The 24,276-nt window shown below is 45.1% G+C and overlaps 1 protein-coding gene across 2 annotated transcripts in view; it reads left to right on the top strand.

Annotated features, from left to right (window-relative positions):
- The window catches only part of LOC311235974 (myosin phosphatase Rho interacting protein), a 106,625-nt gene that overhangs the window by 55,357 nt on the left and 26,992 nt on the right, over nt 1-24,276 (top strand). For both annotated transcript variants that reach the window (XM_084323521.1, XM_084323522.1), the window contains exons 7-14: nt 186-627; nt 10,176-10,302; nt 16,425-16,523; nt 20,953-21,009; nt 22,707-22,775; nt 23,121-23,210; nt 23,320-23,429; nt 23,614-24,178. In XM_084323521.1, coding sequence (XP_084179647.1) covers nt 186-627; nt 10,176-10,302; nt 16,425-16,523; nt 20,953-21,009; nt 22,707-22,775; nt 23,121-23,210; nt 23,320-23,429; nt 23,614-24,178 — 1,559 coding nt within the window. The remainder of the gene's footprint in view (nt 1-185; nt 628-10,175; nt 10,303-16,424; nt 16,524-20,952; nt 21,010-22,706; nt 22,776-23,120; nt 23,211-23,319; nt 23,430-23,613; nt 24,179-24,276) is intronic.

The raw sequence follows: 24,276 nt of genomic DNA, 5'->3' as shown, positions 1-24,276 counted from the left end.
GTGCTTCTATTTTGACTGTGTGACTTGTATTTTTCTGTTGTATTTGTATTGTTTTATCCGTAGTACTGCAGTACTATTTCTGTTTGTGTAAATTGTGTTGTATTTTTATTAGTATTGTATTTTGTAATGACTTACTTTGTCTTGCGGGTTACATTCCTCACTCTGTGTTCGTCTGTCTGGTCCAGGCGACTGTGCCTCCGCGGGCCGGGGGTCCGACGCGGGCTCCGTGAACGGCGACGACGCGGGCGGGCCGCCGCTCCACGCCGCGGCGCCCCAGTCGGCGCACAGCCTCCTCTCCCCCAGCGGCTCCTGCTCCAGCCTGGGGGGCGTCCCGCGCTGCCTCTCCCCCGCCCCCAGCGATCCCTTCCCCTCCGGCAGCTCGCTGCTCTCCAACGGCTCGCACATCAGCGGCTCGGTCAGCTCGCTGGACTCGGACGCCAGCGGCAGCACGGTGACCAGCACCGACAGCCACCCGGCCGCCGGCAGCAGGGGTGGCTTCTCCCACGGCCACCACGACACGCCGCGCTCCCGCCGCCTGGAGGCCGAGGCCCGGAAGGCGGAGAAGAGGAGCCGGCTGAGGAGCCCCGACAGGCAGGGGAGGGAGGCCGTCCTCAGCCCAGAGAGGAGGTCAGTGGGTCTAGTCCGCCCCTCCGGTCTCGTCTGCCCCTTAATTAGCTATCTCAAACCCTGCCCTCTTTTCTCCATCTTCCAATCACAACCGTTGCTTCAAAGTTTGTTTGAACGCTTTGACATGCTGTGTTATTTTATTATAACAGTTCTGGCGATCAGTTGATTTTGAGTAGTACTAACGTCAACAAAATGTAATTGATAATCTTCCAATCGCAACTCAGGGAAGCGGCAGTTGTGATTGGAGGATCAAGAAAAGAGGGCATGGTTTGAGATAGGTCAATTATGTACCATGTAGGTTACCGTATCCGTCTACCAAAAGCTCCACTCCGTTCTTCAGAACACTGCTCACAGTGATGTCACCACCTCCCTTCACAGTAGTAACATAGTGGGGGTTCAGGCATAGAAATTAATAAAAATATGGATAAGGATTCTGTTTGATCCACTACATGTGGAAAGATTATGAGAGTTCTATGTGGAAATAATGAATCCAAAACAACCCAAATATCTGTTTACGTGACGTCCACCCATCTGTAGTGATGGCGACTCCTTCTGCGTTTATCGAACCTGATTGTACAGACTGAGACTCCGTATGCGAGTTTCACTGAAACGCTGTCTCGTGAGATAGCATATTCTTCGGCCAGCGTCTGCAGTGGCGCACGAAAACCAATGTTCTCGGCGACACTGTGACGCCTCACGTCTTTGAAAATGAAATATGAAATGGCAGCTGTGATACTCATCGCTCTTTTAGAGTTGTACTGTAGTTCCGTTTTTGCAGAGAAAAGCTGGCCAAAGAGCCTTGGAGCACGAGTCTGCCACGTTGGCACTAACATCAGCAGCACAGGAGTCAATGGCGTGTTTCTTTTATTAGGTGTAGTTTATCTGGTAATGGCGTTGTTTGCATAGGGCATGTGTTTTGTCTGTTGGCCCGTCTTTCCTCAGCAATCCAAAATATTTCCACACCACTGATTTATTCCCAAGAGGGGAGTAAATATCCTCATTGTCTTTTTCTTGGCTGCCTGCCATTATCTGCCTGGCGCTAGCGCTGTTTGAACGTTTAGGAAGGAGGTACGCTCGGACAGAAACGGTGAAATAAGCGCACCATGGGAATTTCAAAATAAAGGCGTATCTTAACACATTGACCGCCAGCAGCAGGGGGCGCTGATCCCCCTTCATCGCCAGGTCTTTATTCAATGGATATAGTTTTAGACTGCGACATTTGCGAGTGCTTAAAATATATCTTATATTATATCTATGGGTCTAATAACGCCGTCGACTGTCAGTGAGTTGCTTCCAGTCAACATGCCCAAAACGGATTGTTTTTTCATCCGTACATTTCCGTTTTATACCGTTTGAGTAATTCCAGGAAAAAGATGAGAAAAAGGCATTACTGTAATCCAGTCATCACGTTGTAATTTTTCGGCTGATTATCTAATCATCCTGAAATCAACGCTAGATTATCATTATATCTCGTTGTGCATACATGAAATGACCGTCGTAGTGGGGCGCTCGCCCCCCCCATTGTTGTATAGAACTGGCTCGCCTGAGTATTTTAACCCCGCCCGCCCGGCTCAGATCGGCTCCTAAAACACACCAGCCCATTTGCAATGAGATGCAATAGCTCCGCATGGCAGTAGAGGGCGGTGTTGACCGTCTGCCAGCTCAGACAGGGTCTGAAGGGTATACCAGAGGCTGCAGCTATGAATTATGAATAGAAATAGCGAATAAACGAAATAACGATCCCAAAAACGAGTTAACTCGTTTCTGGCGCTTAACGCATTGGCGGGCAATAACGAGTTAACTTGTTTCTGGCGCAGATTGTGTTAAAGATGATGATATGGATTGACGTTTTCACTTTGCGTCGATGATGTCGGAGCGTTGATCATTGAATCGATGCATCGATTTAGATCGATGGATCGTTACACACCCCCTAATCAATAGTATCATAGCAGGGTAAACGCAGGTGTAACAATATGGTTAAATATGGTGTGCTATTCCAGTGAGCTAGCATGCATTATACCAGGTCCTGCCTCTGGCACCTAAACGGAACCATAATTAATGTTACACCTGTGATGATTACCCGACAGTGGGTGACAGTGGCTCAGGAGGTAGAGCGCTCGTCTGTTAATCCGAAGGTTCCCGGTTCGATTCCTGCTCCTCCCGGGCAGCGTGTCCAAGTGTCCCTTGAGCAAGACATTTAACCCCTAATTGCTCCCGATGAGCAGGTTGGCACCTTGCATGGTTGCCTCTGCCATCTGTGTGCGAGTGAATGGGTAAAATGTGAGGAACAAAAATTGTAAAGCGCTTTGGATAAAAGCGCTATGTAGATTATGCACCATTTACCATTTTACCATTTACCCTGTGTACCTGGTCTATGGGCATTCCTAACGGCAGTGACTAAATCCTTACATGGGGGGAAAAAAATCTGAAAATATATTGGTTACAAGAAGACTGAACTAACTAAGTGGTTTGTGTATATAGGTGGGGAGTATTTATAAAGCTTGGGAATGGCCACATCAGCCAAGTCACACATCCCCCAAGATGACTACAAACAGCTGATTTCCTCACACTGAATTTGTGTTGCTCTTAACGCGGGATTTATTGTGTCTCCCCCACAGATGCTTGTACTGGGAGCCACAGGGGTTACTTAGGACACTGTCAATCAAAATCCAAAACTTCAGTGATGGGGAGGCGGTACAGCACTTGAGCTGACTATACACACGCAAGTGTAGAGAAGGCCAGATATATATAGGCTGTTTTAAAACCTTGCTCTCCTCTGCCAGGTAAAGCAGTTAATCACCCACATATTTAGCCTGTTACTGGACTGCTTTCCTGGAATGCCGGGTTCATGGTAGACGCTAGATCGGATGGCCTGGAAGAAAGTGTTTTGTTTCTTTTAGGTAGTGGCGGTGGTTAAGCGTAGGGAGAGGTTTAAAAACAACCTTTGAGGTTAACATTGTGGCGGCTCGCGGCTCTGCAGCTTGGCCAAAAACCGACGACCCCCAGTAAAACGTGGATGACCCCCATCCAATCTTAGCATCTACCCAGGTTCACGCTAGCAGAGTCTGGGCACTCGAAGAGCAGCAAGCTTATCCTTTTAAAGGCATGCACACTCACAGACAGTCCGCTGACGCACACACACTTACACAGCTTTTGATGCGCGCACGTACACTCTCAGGACAGCGTCATTTCAGGGGAGGGGAAAAGGCCGTATTTGGTATAAACGGAGACGGAATGGGATTTGTGATGCTCTGCTTAGAATACCCTGGTGTGAGTGTGTTTCAGGGAAGATATTTGTTATTGATAATTACCTCTGCCTGGCGTTCTTTCTTTTTATCAGGGCTTATACTCAGTGTAAGTGAGTGCACACACTGTATAAACACACAGGCTTTGTGCTTTCCATTCAGCCCTGGCTGCGTGTATGCTTTTACCAACCCAGTTGTGTTTCCGGGTTCCCGTTTTGCGTTCTGATTGGCCACTGACCTACACGCGTACGCCCCCACTCGCTATCGCCTTTGGGGCGTGAGATATGAAGACAGATTTAACTGGGTATAGGAAGGCAGTAATAATAAACACACTCGAAACAGCTATTACCAGACAATTACAACAGCAGTGGTGCCTGCTTCAAATGTCACGTATTATAGGCTATAAGCCCGTGTAGATCTATTCGGAATAATAAACATCGCCACCCTCTAGCAAAACATGACACAATGTGATCCTATCTCCGATAGAGCGGCTGGTCGCAGAGACGCGAGTTGAACGAACACATCGGGAGGAGAATGAATGAATGAATGAACCTGATGTAAACAAGACAAAAGTCTTTCTCTGGTCTGCATCCCCTTAACAATTGTGTGTATTGAGCCGTACTGTATTGTACCCATTCTGCAATCTGTTAAATAAAGTTTTCATTCATTCATTCATTCTCCTCCCGATGTGTTCATTCAACTTGCGTCTCTGCGACCAGCCGCTCTATCGTACAATACAGTACGGCTCAATACACACAATTGTTAAGGGGATGCAGACCAGAGAAAGACTTTTGTCTTGTTTACGTCAGGTTCATTCATTCTCCCGATGTGTTCGTTCAACTCGCGTCTCTGCGACCAGCCTCTCTATCGGAGATAGGATCACATTGTGTCATGTTTTGCTAGAGGGTGGCGATGTTTATTATTCGAATAGATCTACACAGGCTTATAGCCTATAATACGTGACATTTGAAGCAGGCACCACTACTGTTGTAATTGTCTGGTAATAGCTGTTTCGAGTGCGTTTATTATTACTGCCTTCCTATATCTCACGCCCCAAAGGCGATAGCGAGGGGGGGCGTACGCGTGTAGGTCAGTGGCCAATCAGAGTGCAAAACGGGAACCCGGAAACACAACTGGGTTAGTAAAAGCATACACGCACCCTGGCTATGTTCTAGGAAAGGTCACAGGTCACATGCTCTCGCACGCACACACATACACACACCAGAGAGGGCAGCGCTTCAAACAATTCAAGTGGGTGAAGCAGGGGGTCGGGGTGGGGTCATCTTTTTCCTCCCAGAGCCTGCTTCCTGCTCTATTCATCCCTCCATCCCTGCCAGGCATGGGAGGGAAGGAGCAGAGAGAGGACTAGAGAGAGACAGAGAGAGGAGCAGAGAGATGACTAGAGAGGAGCAGAGAGAGGCCTAGAGAGAGATGACTAGAGATGAGCAGAGAGAGGACTAGAGAGAGGAGCAGAGAGAGGGACAGAGAGGGGCAGAGAGAGAGGCAGAGAGAGGGGCAGAGAGAGGAGCAGAGAGGACTAGAGAGAGGAGCAGAGAGAGGACTAGAGAGGGAGGAATGGCCACAATCTGCAACTAAAACCGATAACTGCTCCATTTGCGTTTGTAGGGGAACAGACATCTCTCTGTTACACACAGGGACACACACCGATACATACAGACACACAAATGCGCGTGCACACATACAGATACAGATAGACCCCACACAAACACAGAGAGAGAGAGAGACAAACCCAATGCTGCTGTCCACCCCAGCAGCCAGCGAGGAAGCCATTCACCATGTGACTGAAATCCCCTCCGGCCTTTCCTCCTCCTCCAGCCTCTCCTCCTCCTCCTCTCTCCCTCATTGCCTTTTAAGGAGGGCAGCTACTGCTGAGGATTCCCCAAATAAGGGCAGCATTTAGGGAAAAAAAGCAGAGTAATTTAATATTTCCCACCGCCTCTCTCTCTCTCTCTCTCTCTCTCTCTCTCTCTCTCTCTCTCTCTCTCTCTCTCTCTCTCTCTGTGTAAAGTAAATCCCTCTGCTATTTAACAAAGGGGTTGTGTGGGAATGTGTCAACGCTGGCAGCGTATGGTTTTCAGTGCTAGAGTCGTGTCAGTGGAAGCAGCAGAAAAAACAGAAATCTGCCTGAGGATGTCCCTGATCAATATGTGTCATCTTCTTTTAAAATAAACTGTACGTTCCCACGCAGGTCTGATTGATGCATATTGTAAAGTGTTTGGAAGCTGTACGATCTGTTGGCTGAAAGGGTCTGTCCACATTTGTCAGATCAGATTAGCCTCGGCCCATCCAAAAAAGATTTTGCAAAAGCCGGAACATTTTGACATTTGCTTTCAATACTAATGGAAGTCAACACTAACGCTATGTTCTGCTTCCAATATCTCAATATTTTTGGATGGACTGAAGGTACTCTCCGTTATTGACAAATCCAATAACGTTGCTTAACTCATTGGCTGCCACGCTGTTTCCGGGATACGGCTATGCGCTGCCATGCATTAAACTAATGGAGTCCGTCACCTTGTTTGCAGAACTATAACTATATTCTATATTATAGCTATGGATGCAATACTATGGCCCATTTGACATCGAGTATCTATCGTTCAATATGTGAAAAAGAAAAAAAGAAATCCATCCATACAAACATCCCGTTTTATACCGTGGTGAATAAGTATGGTTTTAGACCGGTCTATGGTAATTCCTGGGAGGCTAGTAATAGCCCGCAACGTGTATTATACTAAATCCATTGCCATTTCGTCTCTACACACGCTACAAATGCATATGATTTGTATTATGTTCCATCATGAATATAGTTTTTTTATGCTTCGATCGTCACCAACGGAATACGTTATGGACTAGTGTTACACACATACGCTCGGATCACAATGAAGGCATGCTTTGATCAATGCAAGATTTATATGATATAGCCCTTACCTTGACTAGGATGTGCCCGAAAAAGAATATTCCAATTATCTGATCGTGAGTCCCAGTATTGGTGTCGATCGTGTCGCCAACATAATCCGCCATACATTATCGATCTGGAGCATTTGACGCTCCTCAAGCCGATCGGGACACACACCACTGAGGATAAACGGGGCTACCGTGGACAGGGTGAGCAGCTTTAAGTACCTGGGGGTCCACATCTCAGAGGATCTGACATGGTCAACACACATAGACTCAGTCGTAAAAAAGGCGAAGCAGTGCCTCTACCACCTGAGACAGTTAAGGAAGTTCAGAGTATCTGGGAAGATACTCCAGTCCTTCTACTCAGGAGCTGTAGAGAGCATCTTGACTGGAAACATCACTGCCTGGTTTGGAAACAGCACGGCACAGGACAAGAAGGCCCTACAGAGAGTGGTGCGCTCAGCCGAGCGTACCACGGGTATTGCACTACCACCCCTGCAGGTTCTATACAACAAGAGGTGCAAATCCAGAGCCTGCAGAATAATGAAAGACCCACACCACCCCAACAACAGCCTGTTCATGCTGCTGAGGTCAGGCAGACGCCTGCGAACCCCAGCTACTAGGACAGAGAGGCTTCGGCTCAGCTTCTTCCCCAAGGCCATCAGAGCCTTGAACACTGAACTCTCCACACTCAAGCACACATGAGCACACACACGATACACACACTGTACACGCTCACACACTAGCAGCCACTTTAACATGAGCACACACTCATGCTGCACACGCCCACACTTATGGCCACTAAGGAAAGGTCACTTTAAAAATAGTATAGTATAACCTGAGATTGTATAAAATAGCAATGTACAGAAAGACCCAGTGCCTCATCCGTAGCTAACAGTGTATGCACTACCACAGGACCTAGCATGTCCTCCATGCTCTGTAAATAACTTATGTACAAATACCGATATGCCCTACTATGTTACTGTTTATTGCACAATGTTGTTTTATTGGATTCCATTATATGTTGTTATTACTGTATTGCACATCGTTGCAGGCAAGACCACCCGCATTTCATTGTATACTTGTATGCCGTGACAAATAAAACTCTTGACTTGACTTGACTTGACAACCGTTCCCCTTGCCCGACATGGAAAAGTCCGCCCGACCAATATAATCGACACACAGCCCAATACACAGAGTTTCAAAGGATGTGCAATACCGGCCGCATCCTACCAGGCGGCCGTATTGGACTTTTGCGATCTCAGACTCATTCCCTATGATAACACCAGGCTCCCTGGATGGATAATGAATGGAAATATCGAATAAAAGAAATAACGATCAAATGACGAGTATACCCGTTGTTGGCGTTCAACGATTGACGGTCAGTAACGAGTTTAATCGTTGTTGGCAGTGAATGTGTTAAAAGTGTCAAGAGAGATAGCGGTGTAAGAACTGTCTGGAACCAGTTCCCCACTGGGGTGGGGAAATCAATACAGCAATATATTGCGATATTTTGCGTGCAGATATTATATCAATACAGTAACACCAAGTATCGATATTATTATTATTTATATATTTTTTGCTTGACAATCTCATTTTACTGCAAAATTTTTTTTAGAATGAGGTGAACAGACTGAAATTGTATCTTATTATTAGATGAAACAGATCATGATATATATGTTTATTGCATATGTTAATGTTAGATGTTAGTTTTCTGGTGGGGACATAATTTGCAGTTGCACCTGTATCTCCCCTACTCTCCCCCTATCAGCCTTCAGGCTGTCAATAAAGAACCTTCTCTCCTGTATCTCCCCTATCAACCTTCCAACTGTCTCAATAAAGAACCTCCTCTCCTGTATCTCTCTGCTCTCCCCTATCGGCCTTCCAACTGTCTCAATAAAGAACCTTCTCTCCTGTATCTCCCCTACTCTCCCCTATCAACCTTCAGACTGTCTCAATAAAGAACCTTCTCTCCTGTATCTCCCCTACCAGGGTTAGAAATAAATTAAAAAAAAATTCAAGGGCTTTCTTTGCCCCCCTTAATTGATTTTCGGGGGCTTTTTTTTTGTATTTCGGGGGCACTGAATTTTTATGATGAAAATGGTTATTAAACATCCTTACATCCAAATTTTTTTTACAGTCTTCGTCCCGCGGACAAAAAGATCCACACAAGCTCCTCGAACACTAGCCGTGTTTGCAGCCGGAGTCTCACGACAAGCTTTGCAATAAATGATATGTTGACCGGTAGCATCCTCCTCAACCCCTACCCAGTCTAATCCCCACGACTCCATCGTACTCCGCTTTAAAAAAAATTATTTGAGGACCTGGGGAATCTGCTTCTCAGACTCTTTTTCCTTTGTGTTTTTATAGTTTGATAAAAAACGCTCCATCTTGTCTGTCTTCACATTTTTATGAGCTAACGAATTCTGTTATATTGGACATTTGTATTAATTATATCAAGCGAAGAACTGAGAAATTTGGCAGAGAGAGACGGCAACATTATCGCGGGGTCCAACGCTGCGTGATCGCTGAAACCAACGACAACCTCCGCCTCCCAACGAAGCGATAAACTCATCCCAATAGTATGCAACTGCAGAGCCGCAGAGCCTGCGGCGCTATCAGGTCCGGTCTGGGGACCGCTCCACAGCGCCACCCACCCAATGGCTGAATTGCCAATGGCTGAATTGGAGTACTGCACTGTGTGGGCACAACTGTGAGCTCTGCGGCTCCGCAGCTGCACGCCTCTCGCTAATCCAGCACCAAGCTCCCGCACCAGTAAACTGTCTGGGGCATTTTGTGCCCCCCTTAAATGATTTTCGAGCGCATTTTGTCCATTTTCACGGGCATTTTGCCCGAGCCCCCGTTAATTTCGCACCCTGTCCCCTACTCCCCTATTGGCCTTCCAACTGTCTCAATAAAGAACCTTCTCTCCTGTATCTCCCCTACTCTCCCCTATCAACCTTCCAACTGTCTCAATAAAGAACCTCCTCTCCTGTATCTCCTCTACTCTCCCCCTATCAGCCTTCAGGCTGTCAATAAAGAACCTTCTCTCCTGTATCTCCCCTACTCTCCCCTATCAACCTTCCAACTGTCTCAATAAAGAACCTCCTCTCCTGTATCTCTCTGCTCTCCCCTATCGGCCTTCCAACTGTCTCAATAAAGAACCTCCTCTCCTGTATCTCTCTACTCTCCCCTATCAACCTTCAGACTGTCTCAATAAAGAAGGGTCCTAATGGGAGTGGACTGCCCACTGTGAACTGTCCTTTTAACACTTAAGTCTCTTCAATAGCATTGTTATCACATTTTCTCTTTGCCATGGTAACCTAGCTGTGACTGCTGTTCTTGATGCTTAACCGTGTGTGTGTTTGTGTGTGTCGGTTGCAGTCGATCTGGTGTGATCGAGAAGTTGGAGGCATTGGAGCTGGAGAACGCAGAGCGGATGGAGGTGGAGGAGGCGGGACGGAGCGGGGCCAGACAGGGACGCACCGAGCACAGACGCTTCCACAGGGAGGTAATGCTGCCATTTGCTGTGCGCTCGCGCTTGCGTGTCTGTGTGAACACTGCCAACATTGTGTAAGGGGTTTACAATGGATGTGGTAAGACTTGTAAACAGTGTTTTAAAAAAAACATCACATGCTGGAAAATGGACCAACGACCATGTGTTGTGTGTTTTTCCTCTCTTTCCTGGTACCCCTCCCTCCTCCTCCCTCTCTCTCCCTCCTCCTCCCTCTCTGTCCTGCCTTTGTTTTGGTTGGGGGTCAGGGGTCGGGAGCGTGTGCGTGTGCTGTATTCATTTCCAGTTTCCATTCTGCGGTGCGATTCCCCTGGCGATTGTGCTTCCCTTTCCCACCCTGGCATGCCCTGCTCGGGTTAGAGTGGCTTTAGAGGGAGCAGGGACACAGAGACAGAAAGACAGACCAACCCCCAACCATCATCCAAAACAACAGCCCATCACACAGTGTAGGGATGCACTCATAACCGCTTTTGTACTGTCTATATCGATTCAGAGTAGTACTGAGCTTTTATGTTACACACCGCTCTTATTCTGTCTATTTCTATACTCATTCTATGCCTGCACTTTATACATTGCTTTAATTTAGTCAGAAACCTGCAAATAGTCTTTTATAGTTAATGTCAGAATTCTATCATAATCAATAAGATTGAAACTGCACGATTCCCAATAGAAGTGGGGCCTCAGACCCTGGAGGTGGGACCCTGTGCAGGAACCACTCTTGGGGTTGGACATTTTAACACAGAAATCTATTAGTCTTTATTTTGATTATTATTTATTATATTATATATTATTATATCATTTGACAGCACCTATCTAGCATTCAATATGTGAAAAAGAATAAATTTTTTCATCCATACATTCCCGTGTTATACCGTGGTGAATATAAGTATAGTTATAGCGTGGTCTGGGGTAATTCCCGAAAGGCTGAGTAATAGCCTTATACGTCAATTCTACTATAAGCGTTGCCGTTTCTTGCCTGTACACGCTACTATTCCCAAATCAAATATATATCATAGGTATTATGTTTCATCATGAATGCATGAAAGGGGGGGGGGGGGGGGGGGGGGGTCGTTTTTTGATGCTTTGATCGTCACCAACGGCATACGTTGTGGAGTAACGCTACACACATACGTTGTGATCGAGGTGAAGACATGGTTGGATCAGCGCAGGATTGATATCATATAGCCCTTACTAGGGATGCACCGAATGGGAAATTCTTGGCCGAAACCGATACCGAAAATAGAAAACAGTTGGCCGAATGCCGAAAGGCCGAAAATGATTCATAGAATAGAATTTTTTTTTACCAATGTTGTGGAACATTATGATTATGGAAAAATATATGATTATGGCAAAACTTAACTTAAATAATACATTTATTATGGGTCCATAAAACATTTATTCAGCACTTCTGAATGCATACAGTACATTAATTCCATCTTTTCTCTGGCTGCCGCAGCGGACATCTGTGCTCTACTGAGCGCACCTTTCTAGTCCCCAGATGAATTCGCTCTCTTGACTTTGGCACAGTAGACGCGCGACAGACAGACGGCGTCAATGTGAGAAACACAATCCCCCCCCTCTCGCTCTGAATAATATGCATATTAAATCACTCAGTGATTAACCGCGACGGGCATATAGTAAATAAGGATATAAAAGCATGTTAAAGACGCATTTATTGGACGCGTTGCGCGCAGAGTTTACATAGAAACAGCGCGACTCCGACAACGCGACATCATCACAACAACACGCGTTAGGTTACAGGTTGTTTCTGTTTCGGTGATATATTTTCGGTGAAAAAAACTCTTTCGGCCGAAAGCCGAAAGGCCATTTTTTGCCATTTTCGGCCGAAAACATTCGGTGGCCGAAATTTCCGTGCATCCATTCCCTAGCCCTTACCTTCACTAGGATGTACCCCAAAAAGAATATTCCAATTATCTGATCACGAGTCCTAGTATTGGTGTCGATCGTGTCGCCAACATAATCCACCACACATCACCACCACCGCTCCATTCGCCCGACAAAGAAAAGTGAGCCCGGTGACATTTGGCCGTTGCACAGGCCAAGATACAAGGTTTCAAAGGGTGCTCGATACCGCCGTCTAGCTGGATGCGGCCGGTATTGCACTTTGGCGATCTCAGACTCATTCCCTATGATAACACCAAGTTCCCTGGATGAATAATGAATAAAAATATCGAGAAAAAAAAGGAAAAACTATCAAATAAAGAGTATACTCGTTGTTGGCGTTCAAGCGCCGGCTCCCAATAACGAGTAAACTCGTTGATGGCGGGGAATGACAAAATCTATTGCAAATTTTATGCTCATTTTATGCCTATGTCTAGTTTGTGTCTACATCACTACTGTGAAGCACTTCGGGCTGCAATTCTTGTATGAAAGGTGCTTGTATAAAGTTTATTATTATTATTACTGATCCAGTTGACCCATCTGTAACCCCGCCCTCTTTTCTTGATCCTCCGACCACAACCGACAAGTTAGTCCAAGGAAAGCAGCTGTGACTGGAGGATCAAGAAAAGAGGGCGGGTTTGAGAGGGGTCAACTCTGAACACTGTACACTTACTTAGACCATCGGTTTGCAGCATTGGAAAAAAATTGAGATATAACCTATTTTGTCTTGTCACAGACATCTAAAGTTTTTTTGTGTGTGGAAAATCAAGTGGCTTTGCTTTTTGTTCTCGGTACTGAGTTTTAAATGGGAACTCTCCAGATACCCTATTTTATCCTGATATCGGCCAGAGAGGGAGTCTTTTCTCACTTTCCTTTGTCTTGTCTGAGTCGTCAAACATCGCCTTGCAGTCAGGGCCGCCTGGGAGAAATGCGAGGCCCTGTGCGAGATTTAAACGCGAGCCCCCCCCCCCCCTAAAAGGTAAAAAAAATACAGTCATTTTCATACAGTCAACATATTCTTAAATAATAGCGCTGCCCGAGGCTGGGCATGATACAGTCAACATATAGCAAGAGAGAGAGCGAGAGAGAGCTCCCGTTTTACAGTCAATATACAGTGTTATCGCTGCACAGACCCGGCAATGCCCCTGACCCTCCACCAGAGCAAGGCCAGAGAGAGAGAGAGAGAGACACATTGGAAAGAAACAACCCAAAACCAGAGCAAATTTAAATGCTAGTTGGCCCTAAACAGAGAGTACACAGTGGCAGAATACCTGAGCACTGTGACTGACCCAATACTAAGAAGATCCTTGACTAGGTACAGACTCAGCGAGCACAGCCTAGCCATCGAGAAAGGCCGCCATAGGCAGACCTGGCTCCCAAGCGAAGACAGACCCACTGCACACAAGATGAGGTGGAAACCGAGCTCCACTTCTTAACAACCTGCCCACTATACCAAGACATACTTCCCACAAATTGCAAACAGAGAGAGAGAGATAGATAGAGCATGTCTGTGTGTGTTAGAAAGAGAGAGATAGAGAGAGAGCATGTCTGTTTGTGTGTGTGTTAGAGAGAGAGCATGTATGTGTGTTAGAAAGAGAGAGAAATATAGAGATATAGAGCATGTCTGTGTGTGTTAGAAAGAGAGAGAGAGCATGTGTGTTTGTGTGTTAGAGAGAGAGAGCATGTCTGTGTGTGTGTGTTAGAGAGAGAGCATGTATGAGAGAGATAAGTAAAGATGAGCCCCTAAAGGATATTCAACTTTTAATGGAAGAACAAAACAGAAGGAAAAGATAACTTCACAAAGGCAACATGAATATACATAGATCCAAAAGGACAAAGATCAACACTTAAATCCAAAGAGAAGAGGGTCTATACCAGAGAAAACAAAGTAGCAAGGAGCCAATGGCCGACATCAGCTAAATAGGCTAACTGCAAATAAAGTAGCCAGGTACTGACACCAGGCCACACACCGTTAGCTACTACAACAGCTAGCCGGCCCGTTTGGCTCAATATAACGTTAGCTACGTTAGCTAGCCGGCCCGCTTTGGCTCAATATAACATTAGCTACAACAGCTAGCCGGCCCGTTTTGGCTCCCGAGAGAGAGAGAGAGAGATATATCCACGGCGGGAATAGAATAGAGTGCATTAAAAACTCACCAAACGTCCAAGAGGATGGAGACAACCGCGTGGAGTTGCCGAATGACCGTCCTCTTCATCTTGGCATAACAATAATGCACGCGCTCTCTCTAGGTTAGCTAACGCTAGTTAGCCTTTAGCTAAGCTAGCTACTAGCCGACATCATCATGGCTATCCCGACTGAACCACACGTTAGCACTCGATATTATAACGTAGCTAAAGCTAACTAGCTGTCCCTGCCTTTAGCTAAGCCGACATGGCTAGCCTGACTGAACTGTCTAACATGCAACAACTTTCATCTTCAGTCCATCTGCCGAATGACCGTCCTCTTCGTCTTGGCTGGCATAACTAAGCATAACCTCCAAAGCTGCACGCGCGAAATAGTCAAACTCAGCTGACGCACGCCGGCGTACACATGATGTAACCCCTCCCTTCGTTGAAACCAATAGTATGTCTGCTGCAGAGCCCCAGAGCTCCAATAGTGAGTATGTCTGCTGCAGAGCCGCAGAGCCAGGAACAAGTCAGACACATTCTACAAACGTGTCTAATGTGAAATATATAAGCATATAAGCAAAACTAGATTTTAGGTCTGTGATGAAAAAGGGCCTCGCGGGAAGGGGGGCCTCGCAAAAAAAAAAAAAAAAATAAAAAATTAAATAATAATAAAAAAAAAAAATGTGCGAGGCCCCCCTTCCCGCGAGGCCCTGTGCGACCGCACTGCTCGCACACCCCCTGAGGCGGCCCTGCTTGCAGTGATTGACTGTCGAGGGCAGATACAAGATGTGACACTGTTTATGCACACGACGCGTTCTCCTATTACATAGCTGTCCTGCTGTAGCTGTCACCCAGTCGTACACACAGAGAGGTTGTGAAGGCATGTTTTGCTTCACGCTATCAGCGTGCATTCTTTGTTTTCATTCTCTCCGGTTCAGCGCTGCGCTTAGTTGAATTGAGCCTTAGAAATATGCAGTGTTTATGAGGGGGGGCTTGGCCGTCGTCATGACGTTTATACGCAGTACACACGGTTCCCACGCAGGAACCTCGCTCGTCGATTACATCACCCTTTTAAGATGTCAGAATCATAAAGATTTTTATTCATTCCATATGACGAGAGTATAAAAATGTGCGTAAATCCTTTTTTTATATTTGTGTTTTTATTGTGATCTATGCTTTTATTGTTGTGCCGTGGCCAGATGTCCTCACAAGAAGAAACCCTAACAGAAGTGGCTGTGAGGCTTATGAGGACTTTTCTGGATCTCCTAAGGAAATGGAATAACAAAAACAAATATATAATAATAATTGTTAAGGGTCAGGTTACAGTTGGGTTGGGTTTAGTCCTGCTGTAGTGAAGGTTAGGATTAGAGTTAGGAAATACATATTAGTCTGGCTGTACCGAATGCTTCGAAGCTTTGATCATAGTGTTGACATTCGAATTCTAAATCAACATTTGAATTTTTTATTTTTTATTAAAAAAAATTGGGTTTTTCTTCACAGTTGCAGTTAAAGATTAGGCTACACTAATATAATATTATACTATAAGACGTCACCATCACTTTCATACCAACCGTGCCCTTATTGGATTATTTATGTTGATGAAACTGATAAAGAAAGTTGATTTAATAAAAGAAAAAGACTAATTTAATCAGATTAATCACTTTATTCAAATTGAGGATTTAGTTGGGGGAAAAAAACGTATTAAAAAAGAAGAAAAAAAACATGACTTTTTTTATAGACATTCGAAGCTTCGTTCGAATACTTCAATAGAAGCTTCTAATGTTAAAAAATGACATTCGGTACAGCCCTACATATTAGTCAGTGGAGTGTGTGTGTGTGTGTGTGTGTGTGTGTGTGTGTGAGATATCTATTTGTGTGTGTGTGAGCGATATATATATTGTCTGTGTGTGTGAGAGATATCTACTGTGTGTGTGTGTGTGAGATCTATGTTTTTACTGTAGTTTGTGGTTCAAATGTCCCCACAACAATAGGTATACTGTAGTGAGGGTAGAGATTACAGAAAGGAAAGAAATATTAGTCAGTGGAATATCCTCACTGTGTGTGTGTGTGTTCGTGTGTTCGTTCAGGAGCAGAGGCGTGACCAGGGCCTGGACTTCCCCTCCACCCTGCCCCCCCTGAGGAGAGCCAAGTCCCTGGACCGAAGGACCACCGAGTCTGTCATGACGGTGAGTGACCCCTCCCCTCTCTCTTTCTCCCCGACGACATCATTGTGTTTTATTATTGTTACCCAATCCTCGATTTTCTTTATATTTACATAGTTTCTGTGAGTGTTTTGACCTATTTGTAAATCATGATATCTGGAACTTTCATAACCCACCATAAATCAGAATATTATATAGCTCTGTTTAACATCAACGTTTACAAATGATGAACCAACTTAAACAAATCCAGAGCCCAGAAATACAGAAAATGCTATTTCGTCTTTGTATCAAGATCTCAAGTCAGTCACCTTGGAAATAAAATCATGTCTAAATTCATCTTTTTTTGTATTTTTTGGCTGGTGCTTATGATTTCTTTATGATCGTGGATTGGACCCTTTAAGTACCTCTGTCTGTCACCAACACAGATCCTAGCCTAGGAGAGGCTAAATGATTTGTGATTAATAATTAGATTGGATTAGATTGAAATCTATTGTCATCATACAGCACAAGTACAGTATAACAAAAATAAGTTTGCATCTAACTAGAGTGCAAATGTTACCGTAAAGCAATGTACAAGTGATTAACCTGGAGTATATAATAAATTAGTACTACTGCGTAACAATGATAATCAGATGTACGAACAGTGTTATAGTATTATGTACAGTGATGCCGATCTAAAAACACTTAAGGTAGTAAGTCATACTGGCCAGCGGTATATGGCCAGTGATATGATTCTTTATATATTCCTGCTCTCGTTATATAACATATGAACGATGTGTTTGACCAATGGGGTTATGTGGCGTGTATATTGTTAATGAATCATAGAACTCGTAGTAACAGCCTCTGTTGAGTCAACAGAACGGTATAAGTCACCAAGAGGAAGCGGAATAATCAACAGCTTTTGTTTGACCAAGGTGTGTGTGTGAGAGAGAGAACACTTGTGTGTGTGTGAGAGAGAGAGAGAGAGAGAGATAGAGAGAGAGAGAACACTTTTGTGTGTGTGTGAGAGAGAACACTTGTGTGTGTGAGCGAGAACACTTTTGTGTGTGTGTGAGAGAGAACACTTTTGTGTGTGTGTGAGAGAGAGAGAGAGAGAGAGAACACTTTTGTGTGTGTGGACTGCAGGGCCAGACAATACCTCGGCTGTTGCTGAAAGCTTGTGAGGTCCAAGGTCAGCGTCATTGCCAGGTTTTGGGTAGTGCTGAGAGCGGCCGTCGTTGTTGCTGGAGTTGACTACAGGCTAGAAGTGTTAGGTAACAAGTTCGCTGGCATTAAATATTGAGAAAGGAATTTGTTAAGACTTTCCTCGTTCATCATCATGACTCTCAGGAGCTCGGCTCGCACGTTATGTCTCTGACAGCTTTGCTTGGGAAATCTGTTTTCCTGGCTTAGTTGGTGAATCTAAAACGCACTCGCCCGCACGCCAAACCAGGGACTCGTTCGGTCCCGATACCTGGGCTCTGGTTATCGGCCCGATACGGAGTTCCGATCCATTGCTTTTACTCAGCAGTATAGACTTGGACCATCATTTTGGGGTAATTGGGCAAAGATTATTGAGATATAATAATTTGTTCTCCACTAGAGAGAGTTAACATTTCAAATGCACTTTGGTTTGATTTCTAAGCATGTTAGACATGTTTCTTGGTATCGGATTTACTATTCTCTGATACTGATATTCTATTTTAGCCTGGTGTCAGGCTGATATCCTTACTCCAAACTGTGCTCCAAATGTTCTGATGGGACAAGGACAATTTGATCGGCCCTGGTGAAGACAGCCTTGTCCATAGAAAGGATACTTTTTCAGGGCTTTCCCTAGACAATGGTATAGGGGTGCTGTGCCACTATGACCACAACCAGCGCCACCATGTGTTTATTGAACAACATTATCAAGCTAGTCCGACTCTTCGGGACGTGTTATGCATGTGAGTCTATTGACGGGAGTTATTTCATTTGGAATATAATTTATAAGCAAAAGTAACCTACTTTTCAATACAACATATTATAAATCTGCATGCCTTGATTATGTCATTATTTATATAGCCTATCAATTGTTTATATGCTCAATAAACACAGATGCTATTTGACCGGAATTTCCCCCATTTGACATTGAAGTCGTGCAGGACACGTGGACCAGCACCAGTGGTTCTAATGGAAACCCTGATTTCGCATGTCTCTGCCTTCTCTCTCCCATTGTTCCACTGTTATGAGTATCAAATTGGAAAGGCAAGATAAAAACCACCCAATGGGACAAAAATGGCAGCGTATACTCACGTGTTTTCATGCAGAGGCAGCATGCATTGCAGACTGAATGGACACGTTTCAGCTTGTGGGATTCATCAGTCGTTGAAGGCCAAGGGCTTCCAAGGCAGCTGTTTGGACTTTGTGCTGCCTATACATATTAACTTAAAGAATACACAGTGAAGTAGATCTTCCATGGTGCTGGTAATTCCTCTGCTTTGTGACAAGTTAGTTATTTTATACTGTAAGTGTGTTTTGGTTGTGCTCCGTGTACCATTTGTCAAAGTGGAATACTGTATATAGTAGGGGTGTGACGATGCACTCTGTTCACGATTTGGTTCAATAGCGACACTGGGCTCACAATACGGTTCAATCATGATGAATCATTTCTTTTTTAAAGTCAGAAACTAGCAAAAAGGGTCCCCGAACTATACGACTGTCGCAGTCCACGGTACTTATTGTCCCATTTTCGTATTGCGATGTATCGCGTCAATATATGGTTCCACCCCTAGTATATAGCATAGCACAGATGGTAGATGGTTTTTATTATGTACTCTGAACATGTGAGAGCACTTCATATCCTGGTCCTATCGCTTATTTCCATTTGAAGTTAAACGTTTCTTCCTTTAGGATCTGTAACGTCATCAAACAGCGACCTCTAGGCAAAAGAGCCCTGCTTCGTATTGAACTTTGTTTACATATCTTGTTTTGGTCTAATGTGTGGGTTGGAGTTGATCGGGGATGGGGGAGGGGCTGCTATTGCCTGGAGAAATTGACAGTATAATAAGTTGCTGAATCTCCAAGCCACACAAAGACACAAAGAAAGACACACAAAGACTGTAAAGAAACTGCAATACCAAGAGGGGCTCTTTTGCCTAGAGGTCACTGTTTGACAGCATTACATGTTCTACCTTTAAGACTGGATTGTTTAAAATAATGTTGGTGTTGTCTTTCTGGCCTTGGTGTGGTTGCGTGTGGACCTTGTAGGCCAGTCCTCCATGCTGCAGGGGGCAGTGCAGCCCCCTCCTCTCCCTCTCCTCTTCAGGTTATCCTCCTCACTGCTACTCCTGTGTGCAGATTTTGCCCTTTTTTCAGGCCTCTTGTGATTAACAGTGCATCCATTTTGCGAGCTGTGTATGTATTTGTAGCTCTGTGTGCCCGGTTGTTGGAAGAGAGTGAGGGCATTGGAGAGTTAAGTGTAAGGGGTGGACAGATCCGGTTGCCCAGGTGTCAAGCCAACACAAATAAGGTGAAATGACACTTCCTGTTACGCGAGTTGGCATTCAAAATAAAAGTGCAGGAATTTACTAATTCTTGAATAAAAAATTTCAACATTTCTGTGCTAATATTTTGAAGGCCAACCCACTAAACAGGAAGTCATTATACAGGCACCCCTATCTTAACCCTAAGCAATACCTCATTGGACCCTACACCCCAACGTAACCGCCTATTAGACGCAGTGCATGTCGCGCCACATGAGATACCTGTTTTTTTGTTGAATCCCTCATTTGTGCTGGCTCGACACCTGGGCAACCAAATCTGTCCACCCTTGACGTGTGTGTCAACAATCACCACTGCTTCCTGAAGGCACCCTTCACGTGTGTGTGTGTTTGTGTGCGTGTTCGTTTTCTCCCACTGTGTGGAATCACAACAGACTACAACAAAACCTGAACACCGGAGACTTTAACCTTAGCTTTTAGTGTGTAGCAACAGCAAACATGGCAGAAGTTGCTCCTATCCAGTGGCCCACAATTAGATGCTTTCTCACCCTCCTACAAAGGATTGGCTTGAGCCAGTGAGCATGTGTTTTTCTGCTCGCAGTTAACCTGGTGATTTGTTCATCAGTGTCAAACAATCACGGCTGTATCATTGATAAACAAAGGGGTAAAAAAATCAGCAACGGTCTTGCAGTATTCTTGGCTGTTTGTTTTTGGGCTACACTCTATCCTGCTTCTATCTATACTACAGGTTCAGGTAAGTGCATCTGCTAACAGTGTGCCATGGTAGAGCAGTGTGACTAAACGTGTTCCAAAGCTACATGGGTTCGGCAGTGGCACAGTATTTGCTTCTTTTTTATTTTTATTTATTTTTTTATCTCTTGAGGTCATACTGCATGAAGAAACAATGTTGTTTCACCGAGATGGACTTTCACGGGAGACTTTCGTATTCGTCCACAAGGACAGTGGTTCACTAATGGTTTCTCTTTTCCCTCTAGCCGGATCTGCTGAACTTCAAGAAGGGCTGGATGGTGAAGCTGGACGAGCAGGGCCAGGTACTGCAAAAGCTACGGACCTACAGTGGTCCATTTAGTTTTTCCTCCTATCGGCCATGTTGATGTTAACGGAAATAGATTGGAGGGGAGATGGAAGGTCCACAGGTTGCTGAACGTTTCATCACGATAGATCCTAATAACGTTGGGTTGTGAAGGCTGTCGGGAGGCACAGCCAGAACCAATAAAGTCATATGAATTCGATAAGTCAATAAAGTCTGCGGCCGTCGTCATTCTTTTATTTGCTGGCCTGCCTATAGTCAACACCAGAAATGTGTTGATTTAACCCGTTCAGATGTGCAATCTCTCATGAGATAAAACCTCAGAGAACCAAACGTTCTAGCGATGACTACCGGCTATGGAGAGAACATTCCAACAACACTTAACACCCCGAAAGGGTTAATGATCTCTTAAGTTCAGAGACGGAACAGCAAGTCGATAACAACATTTTAGATATTGAGAAAATTACTTTATACGTCATAAGGTTTGTTTTTATGAACAGAAGGAGTCGTGAAACTCTTGGCTATAGTTCAAACGACACGTGGGACGCTCACCTAAAGCAGTGCGGACTGTAGCGTTCTATGGCCTCTTTTACAGAGGGCTGGTCCCACTTTGATGTTGAAGCTTCAATGGCTGACCGCTGAAAAGAGCAGTAGGTTTCTCCACTATGGCATATTGGCAGAGAGGGCGTTGCTGCAGACTCGCACATCTCAGAGCAGTTTTAACTCTTTCAATAGGGCATAATCTTTTAGATTATTTATTTATATATATATATATATATATATACAGGTGCAGCTCGATAAATTAGAATATCGTGGAAAAGTTATTTTATTTCAGTAATTCAATTCAAAAAGCGAAACTCTAGGGGCGGTCAGGTGGCGTAGCGGAGATTGCGCTCGTCACCAATGCAAGAGGCTGCGGTCTCGACTCCCGGAGTCAGCATTTCCTCTGGCTTGGGCTGATCGCTATACTAACCCGTTTGGCTGGGTTAGGGGGAGGCAAGTCACGGGTGGGGATCTGGCGTTGTGGACAGCGACACCTACAGGTCAGGTCTGGGCGCTTGCTCAGCGGGGGCAGGACTTGATGAAGGCAGCGTGACCTCCCACGCGTTACACTTCACCAATGAGAGTCCTCGCTGCCAGGTGAAAAAAAAGGCACTGGCTGTCGCCGCGCGTATCGGAGGAAGCGTGCAGAGGACTTCAGGTTTCCCTTGTACCGACCAGTTGGAGAACATGCGCACAACAAACAGGTAGAGGAGGGGGGGAATTGGCACAACGACAAAAAATTGGGATGGGGAAAAAACTGAGAAAAATCGGAGAAAGATGGGATAAAAAAAAAACGAAACTCTCCTAGATTATAGATTCATTACACACAAAGTGAAATATTTCAAGCCTTTATTTGTTTTAATTTTGATGATTATGTCTTACAGCTCATGAAAGCCCAAAATTCTGTATCACCAATACATTTTTTTTTAAATAGATGTATTTTTCTTTTGTATATAGAAATGTCGGCCTTCTGGAAAGTATATTCACTCAGTACTTGGTTGGGGCTCCTTTTGCACAAATGACTGCATCAATACAGCTAAATATATAGACTTTTCCACGATATTCTAATTTATTGAGCTGCACCTGTATATATGTGAAGTTGTCTTAACTTTGTGTAATCTGCCCTTTTCTCTTTTTTTCTTCTCTTCCCTGCAGTGGAAGAAGTATTGGTTTGTGCTCACGGATCACAGCCTGCGCTACTACAAGGACTCCATCGCTGAGGAGGTGAGCCGTCAGTCCTTTTACTTAAACAACACTGAGTACGTTGGACGAAGAACGCAAACAATGTTTTAAAATGTTCATTATCTAAAGATTGTACATTAAGTTAAGAGTGTTGGGTCCAATGATCCATTCATAGTTAAAGTCAGTAGCGGTTGAGTACTTTCTCGTTATATATCGCATTCACACTCAAAGTGATTTGGATTGACTTTACAACTTCAAATACACAAGCTGCCCAAAACATTTCAATACAGTTCTTTGGTGAGTTTGTTTCCTTCTCTATTGAACCACGTTGTCTATTACAGTCATATATAAAATGTTTGCTTGATATGTCTCTTTGATCCTCTGCAGGCTTCTGACCTGGATGGTGAAATTGACCTTTCTACCTGTTACAACGTCACAGAATACCAGGCCCAACGCAACTATGGTTTCCAAATACATGTAAGAGAGACGTTCCTTTCTCGTGTAGAATTGATACAGTGTCAATATTGTGTACCTTTTTAATAAGTAGTAATTTCAGCTCGTTAATATGTCGTCACTGAATCCTCAGACCCAGGAGGGAGTGCACTCTTTGTCGGCCATGACGGCGGGCATACGTAGGAACTGGATCCAGGCGGTTATGAAGAATGTCCGACCCTCCACCGCTCCTGATGTGGCGAGGTCAGCACGACCACATCAGTACTATTTCACATATAAGTCAATGATGATGTTTTTATTCTTCACATGCTTCTGTTGAAAAAAACTAGTTTTTGGGGGTTATTCATCTTCCAAGCATAATTTGTGGGACTTGGTACAATGCGCCTCAGTGATTGGTCTGGTTGTATCATCTCTCACTGCCACTCAGCTTGACTGACGACCACGGCTCCTTCAGACCCGACGTGACCCAGGACTTTCCTTCCTCCGAGGCCTCGTCTGTGGAGCGGGATCCCGCCATAGGTCCCAAGAAGAGCAGAGCGCGCGAGCGCAGGAGGGAAGGGCGCTCCAAGACCTTCGACTGGGCCGAGTTCCGGCCCATCGCCCAGGCTCTGGCCCAGCAACGGGCGCAGGAGGCGGAGGGCCTGCACGTGGAACTGGGGGAGCTCGAGCGGAGTCGGAGGAGGGAGGAGAGGAGGAGGAGGTACGAGTCCGTCACCGGCCCGTCCGGGGAGCCTCCGTCCGGCACTGAAGGGGGAGGGAGGATGGACTATGAGAGTGGAGAGGGAGATGGACATGTAGGAGGAGGAGGTGGAGAGTCAGGTGGTCTGGTGTCTCTGGAGAAGCAGCAGAAGGTGGAGGAGGTGATCGAACAGCACTGGCAACAGGTGGAGAACACACCCATTCGGGAGGAGAGGAGGGTGCCGCTGCCCACAACCATGCCGACCAGAGAGACGGCGGAGCTAGAGAAGCTTTTAGAGAGCTACAAGAAAGGGGTACGTTTAATTTAAAAAAATAATTGTTTCTCTGAATTCTATCTTGAAATTCTATAACTACATAGCTTCCACTGCCCATTGTCTCTTCATAATTAGAA

Source organism: Notolepis coatsorum (genome assembly GCF_963971535.1).
Source record: "Notolepis coatsorum genome assembly, chromosome: 10".
Lineage (NCBI taxonomy): Eukaryota > Metazoa > Chordata > Actinopteri > Aulopiformes > Paralepididae > Notolepis > Notolepis coatsorum.
This window is presented reverse-complemented; position numbering and strand designations above follow the sequence as displayed.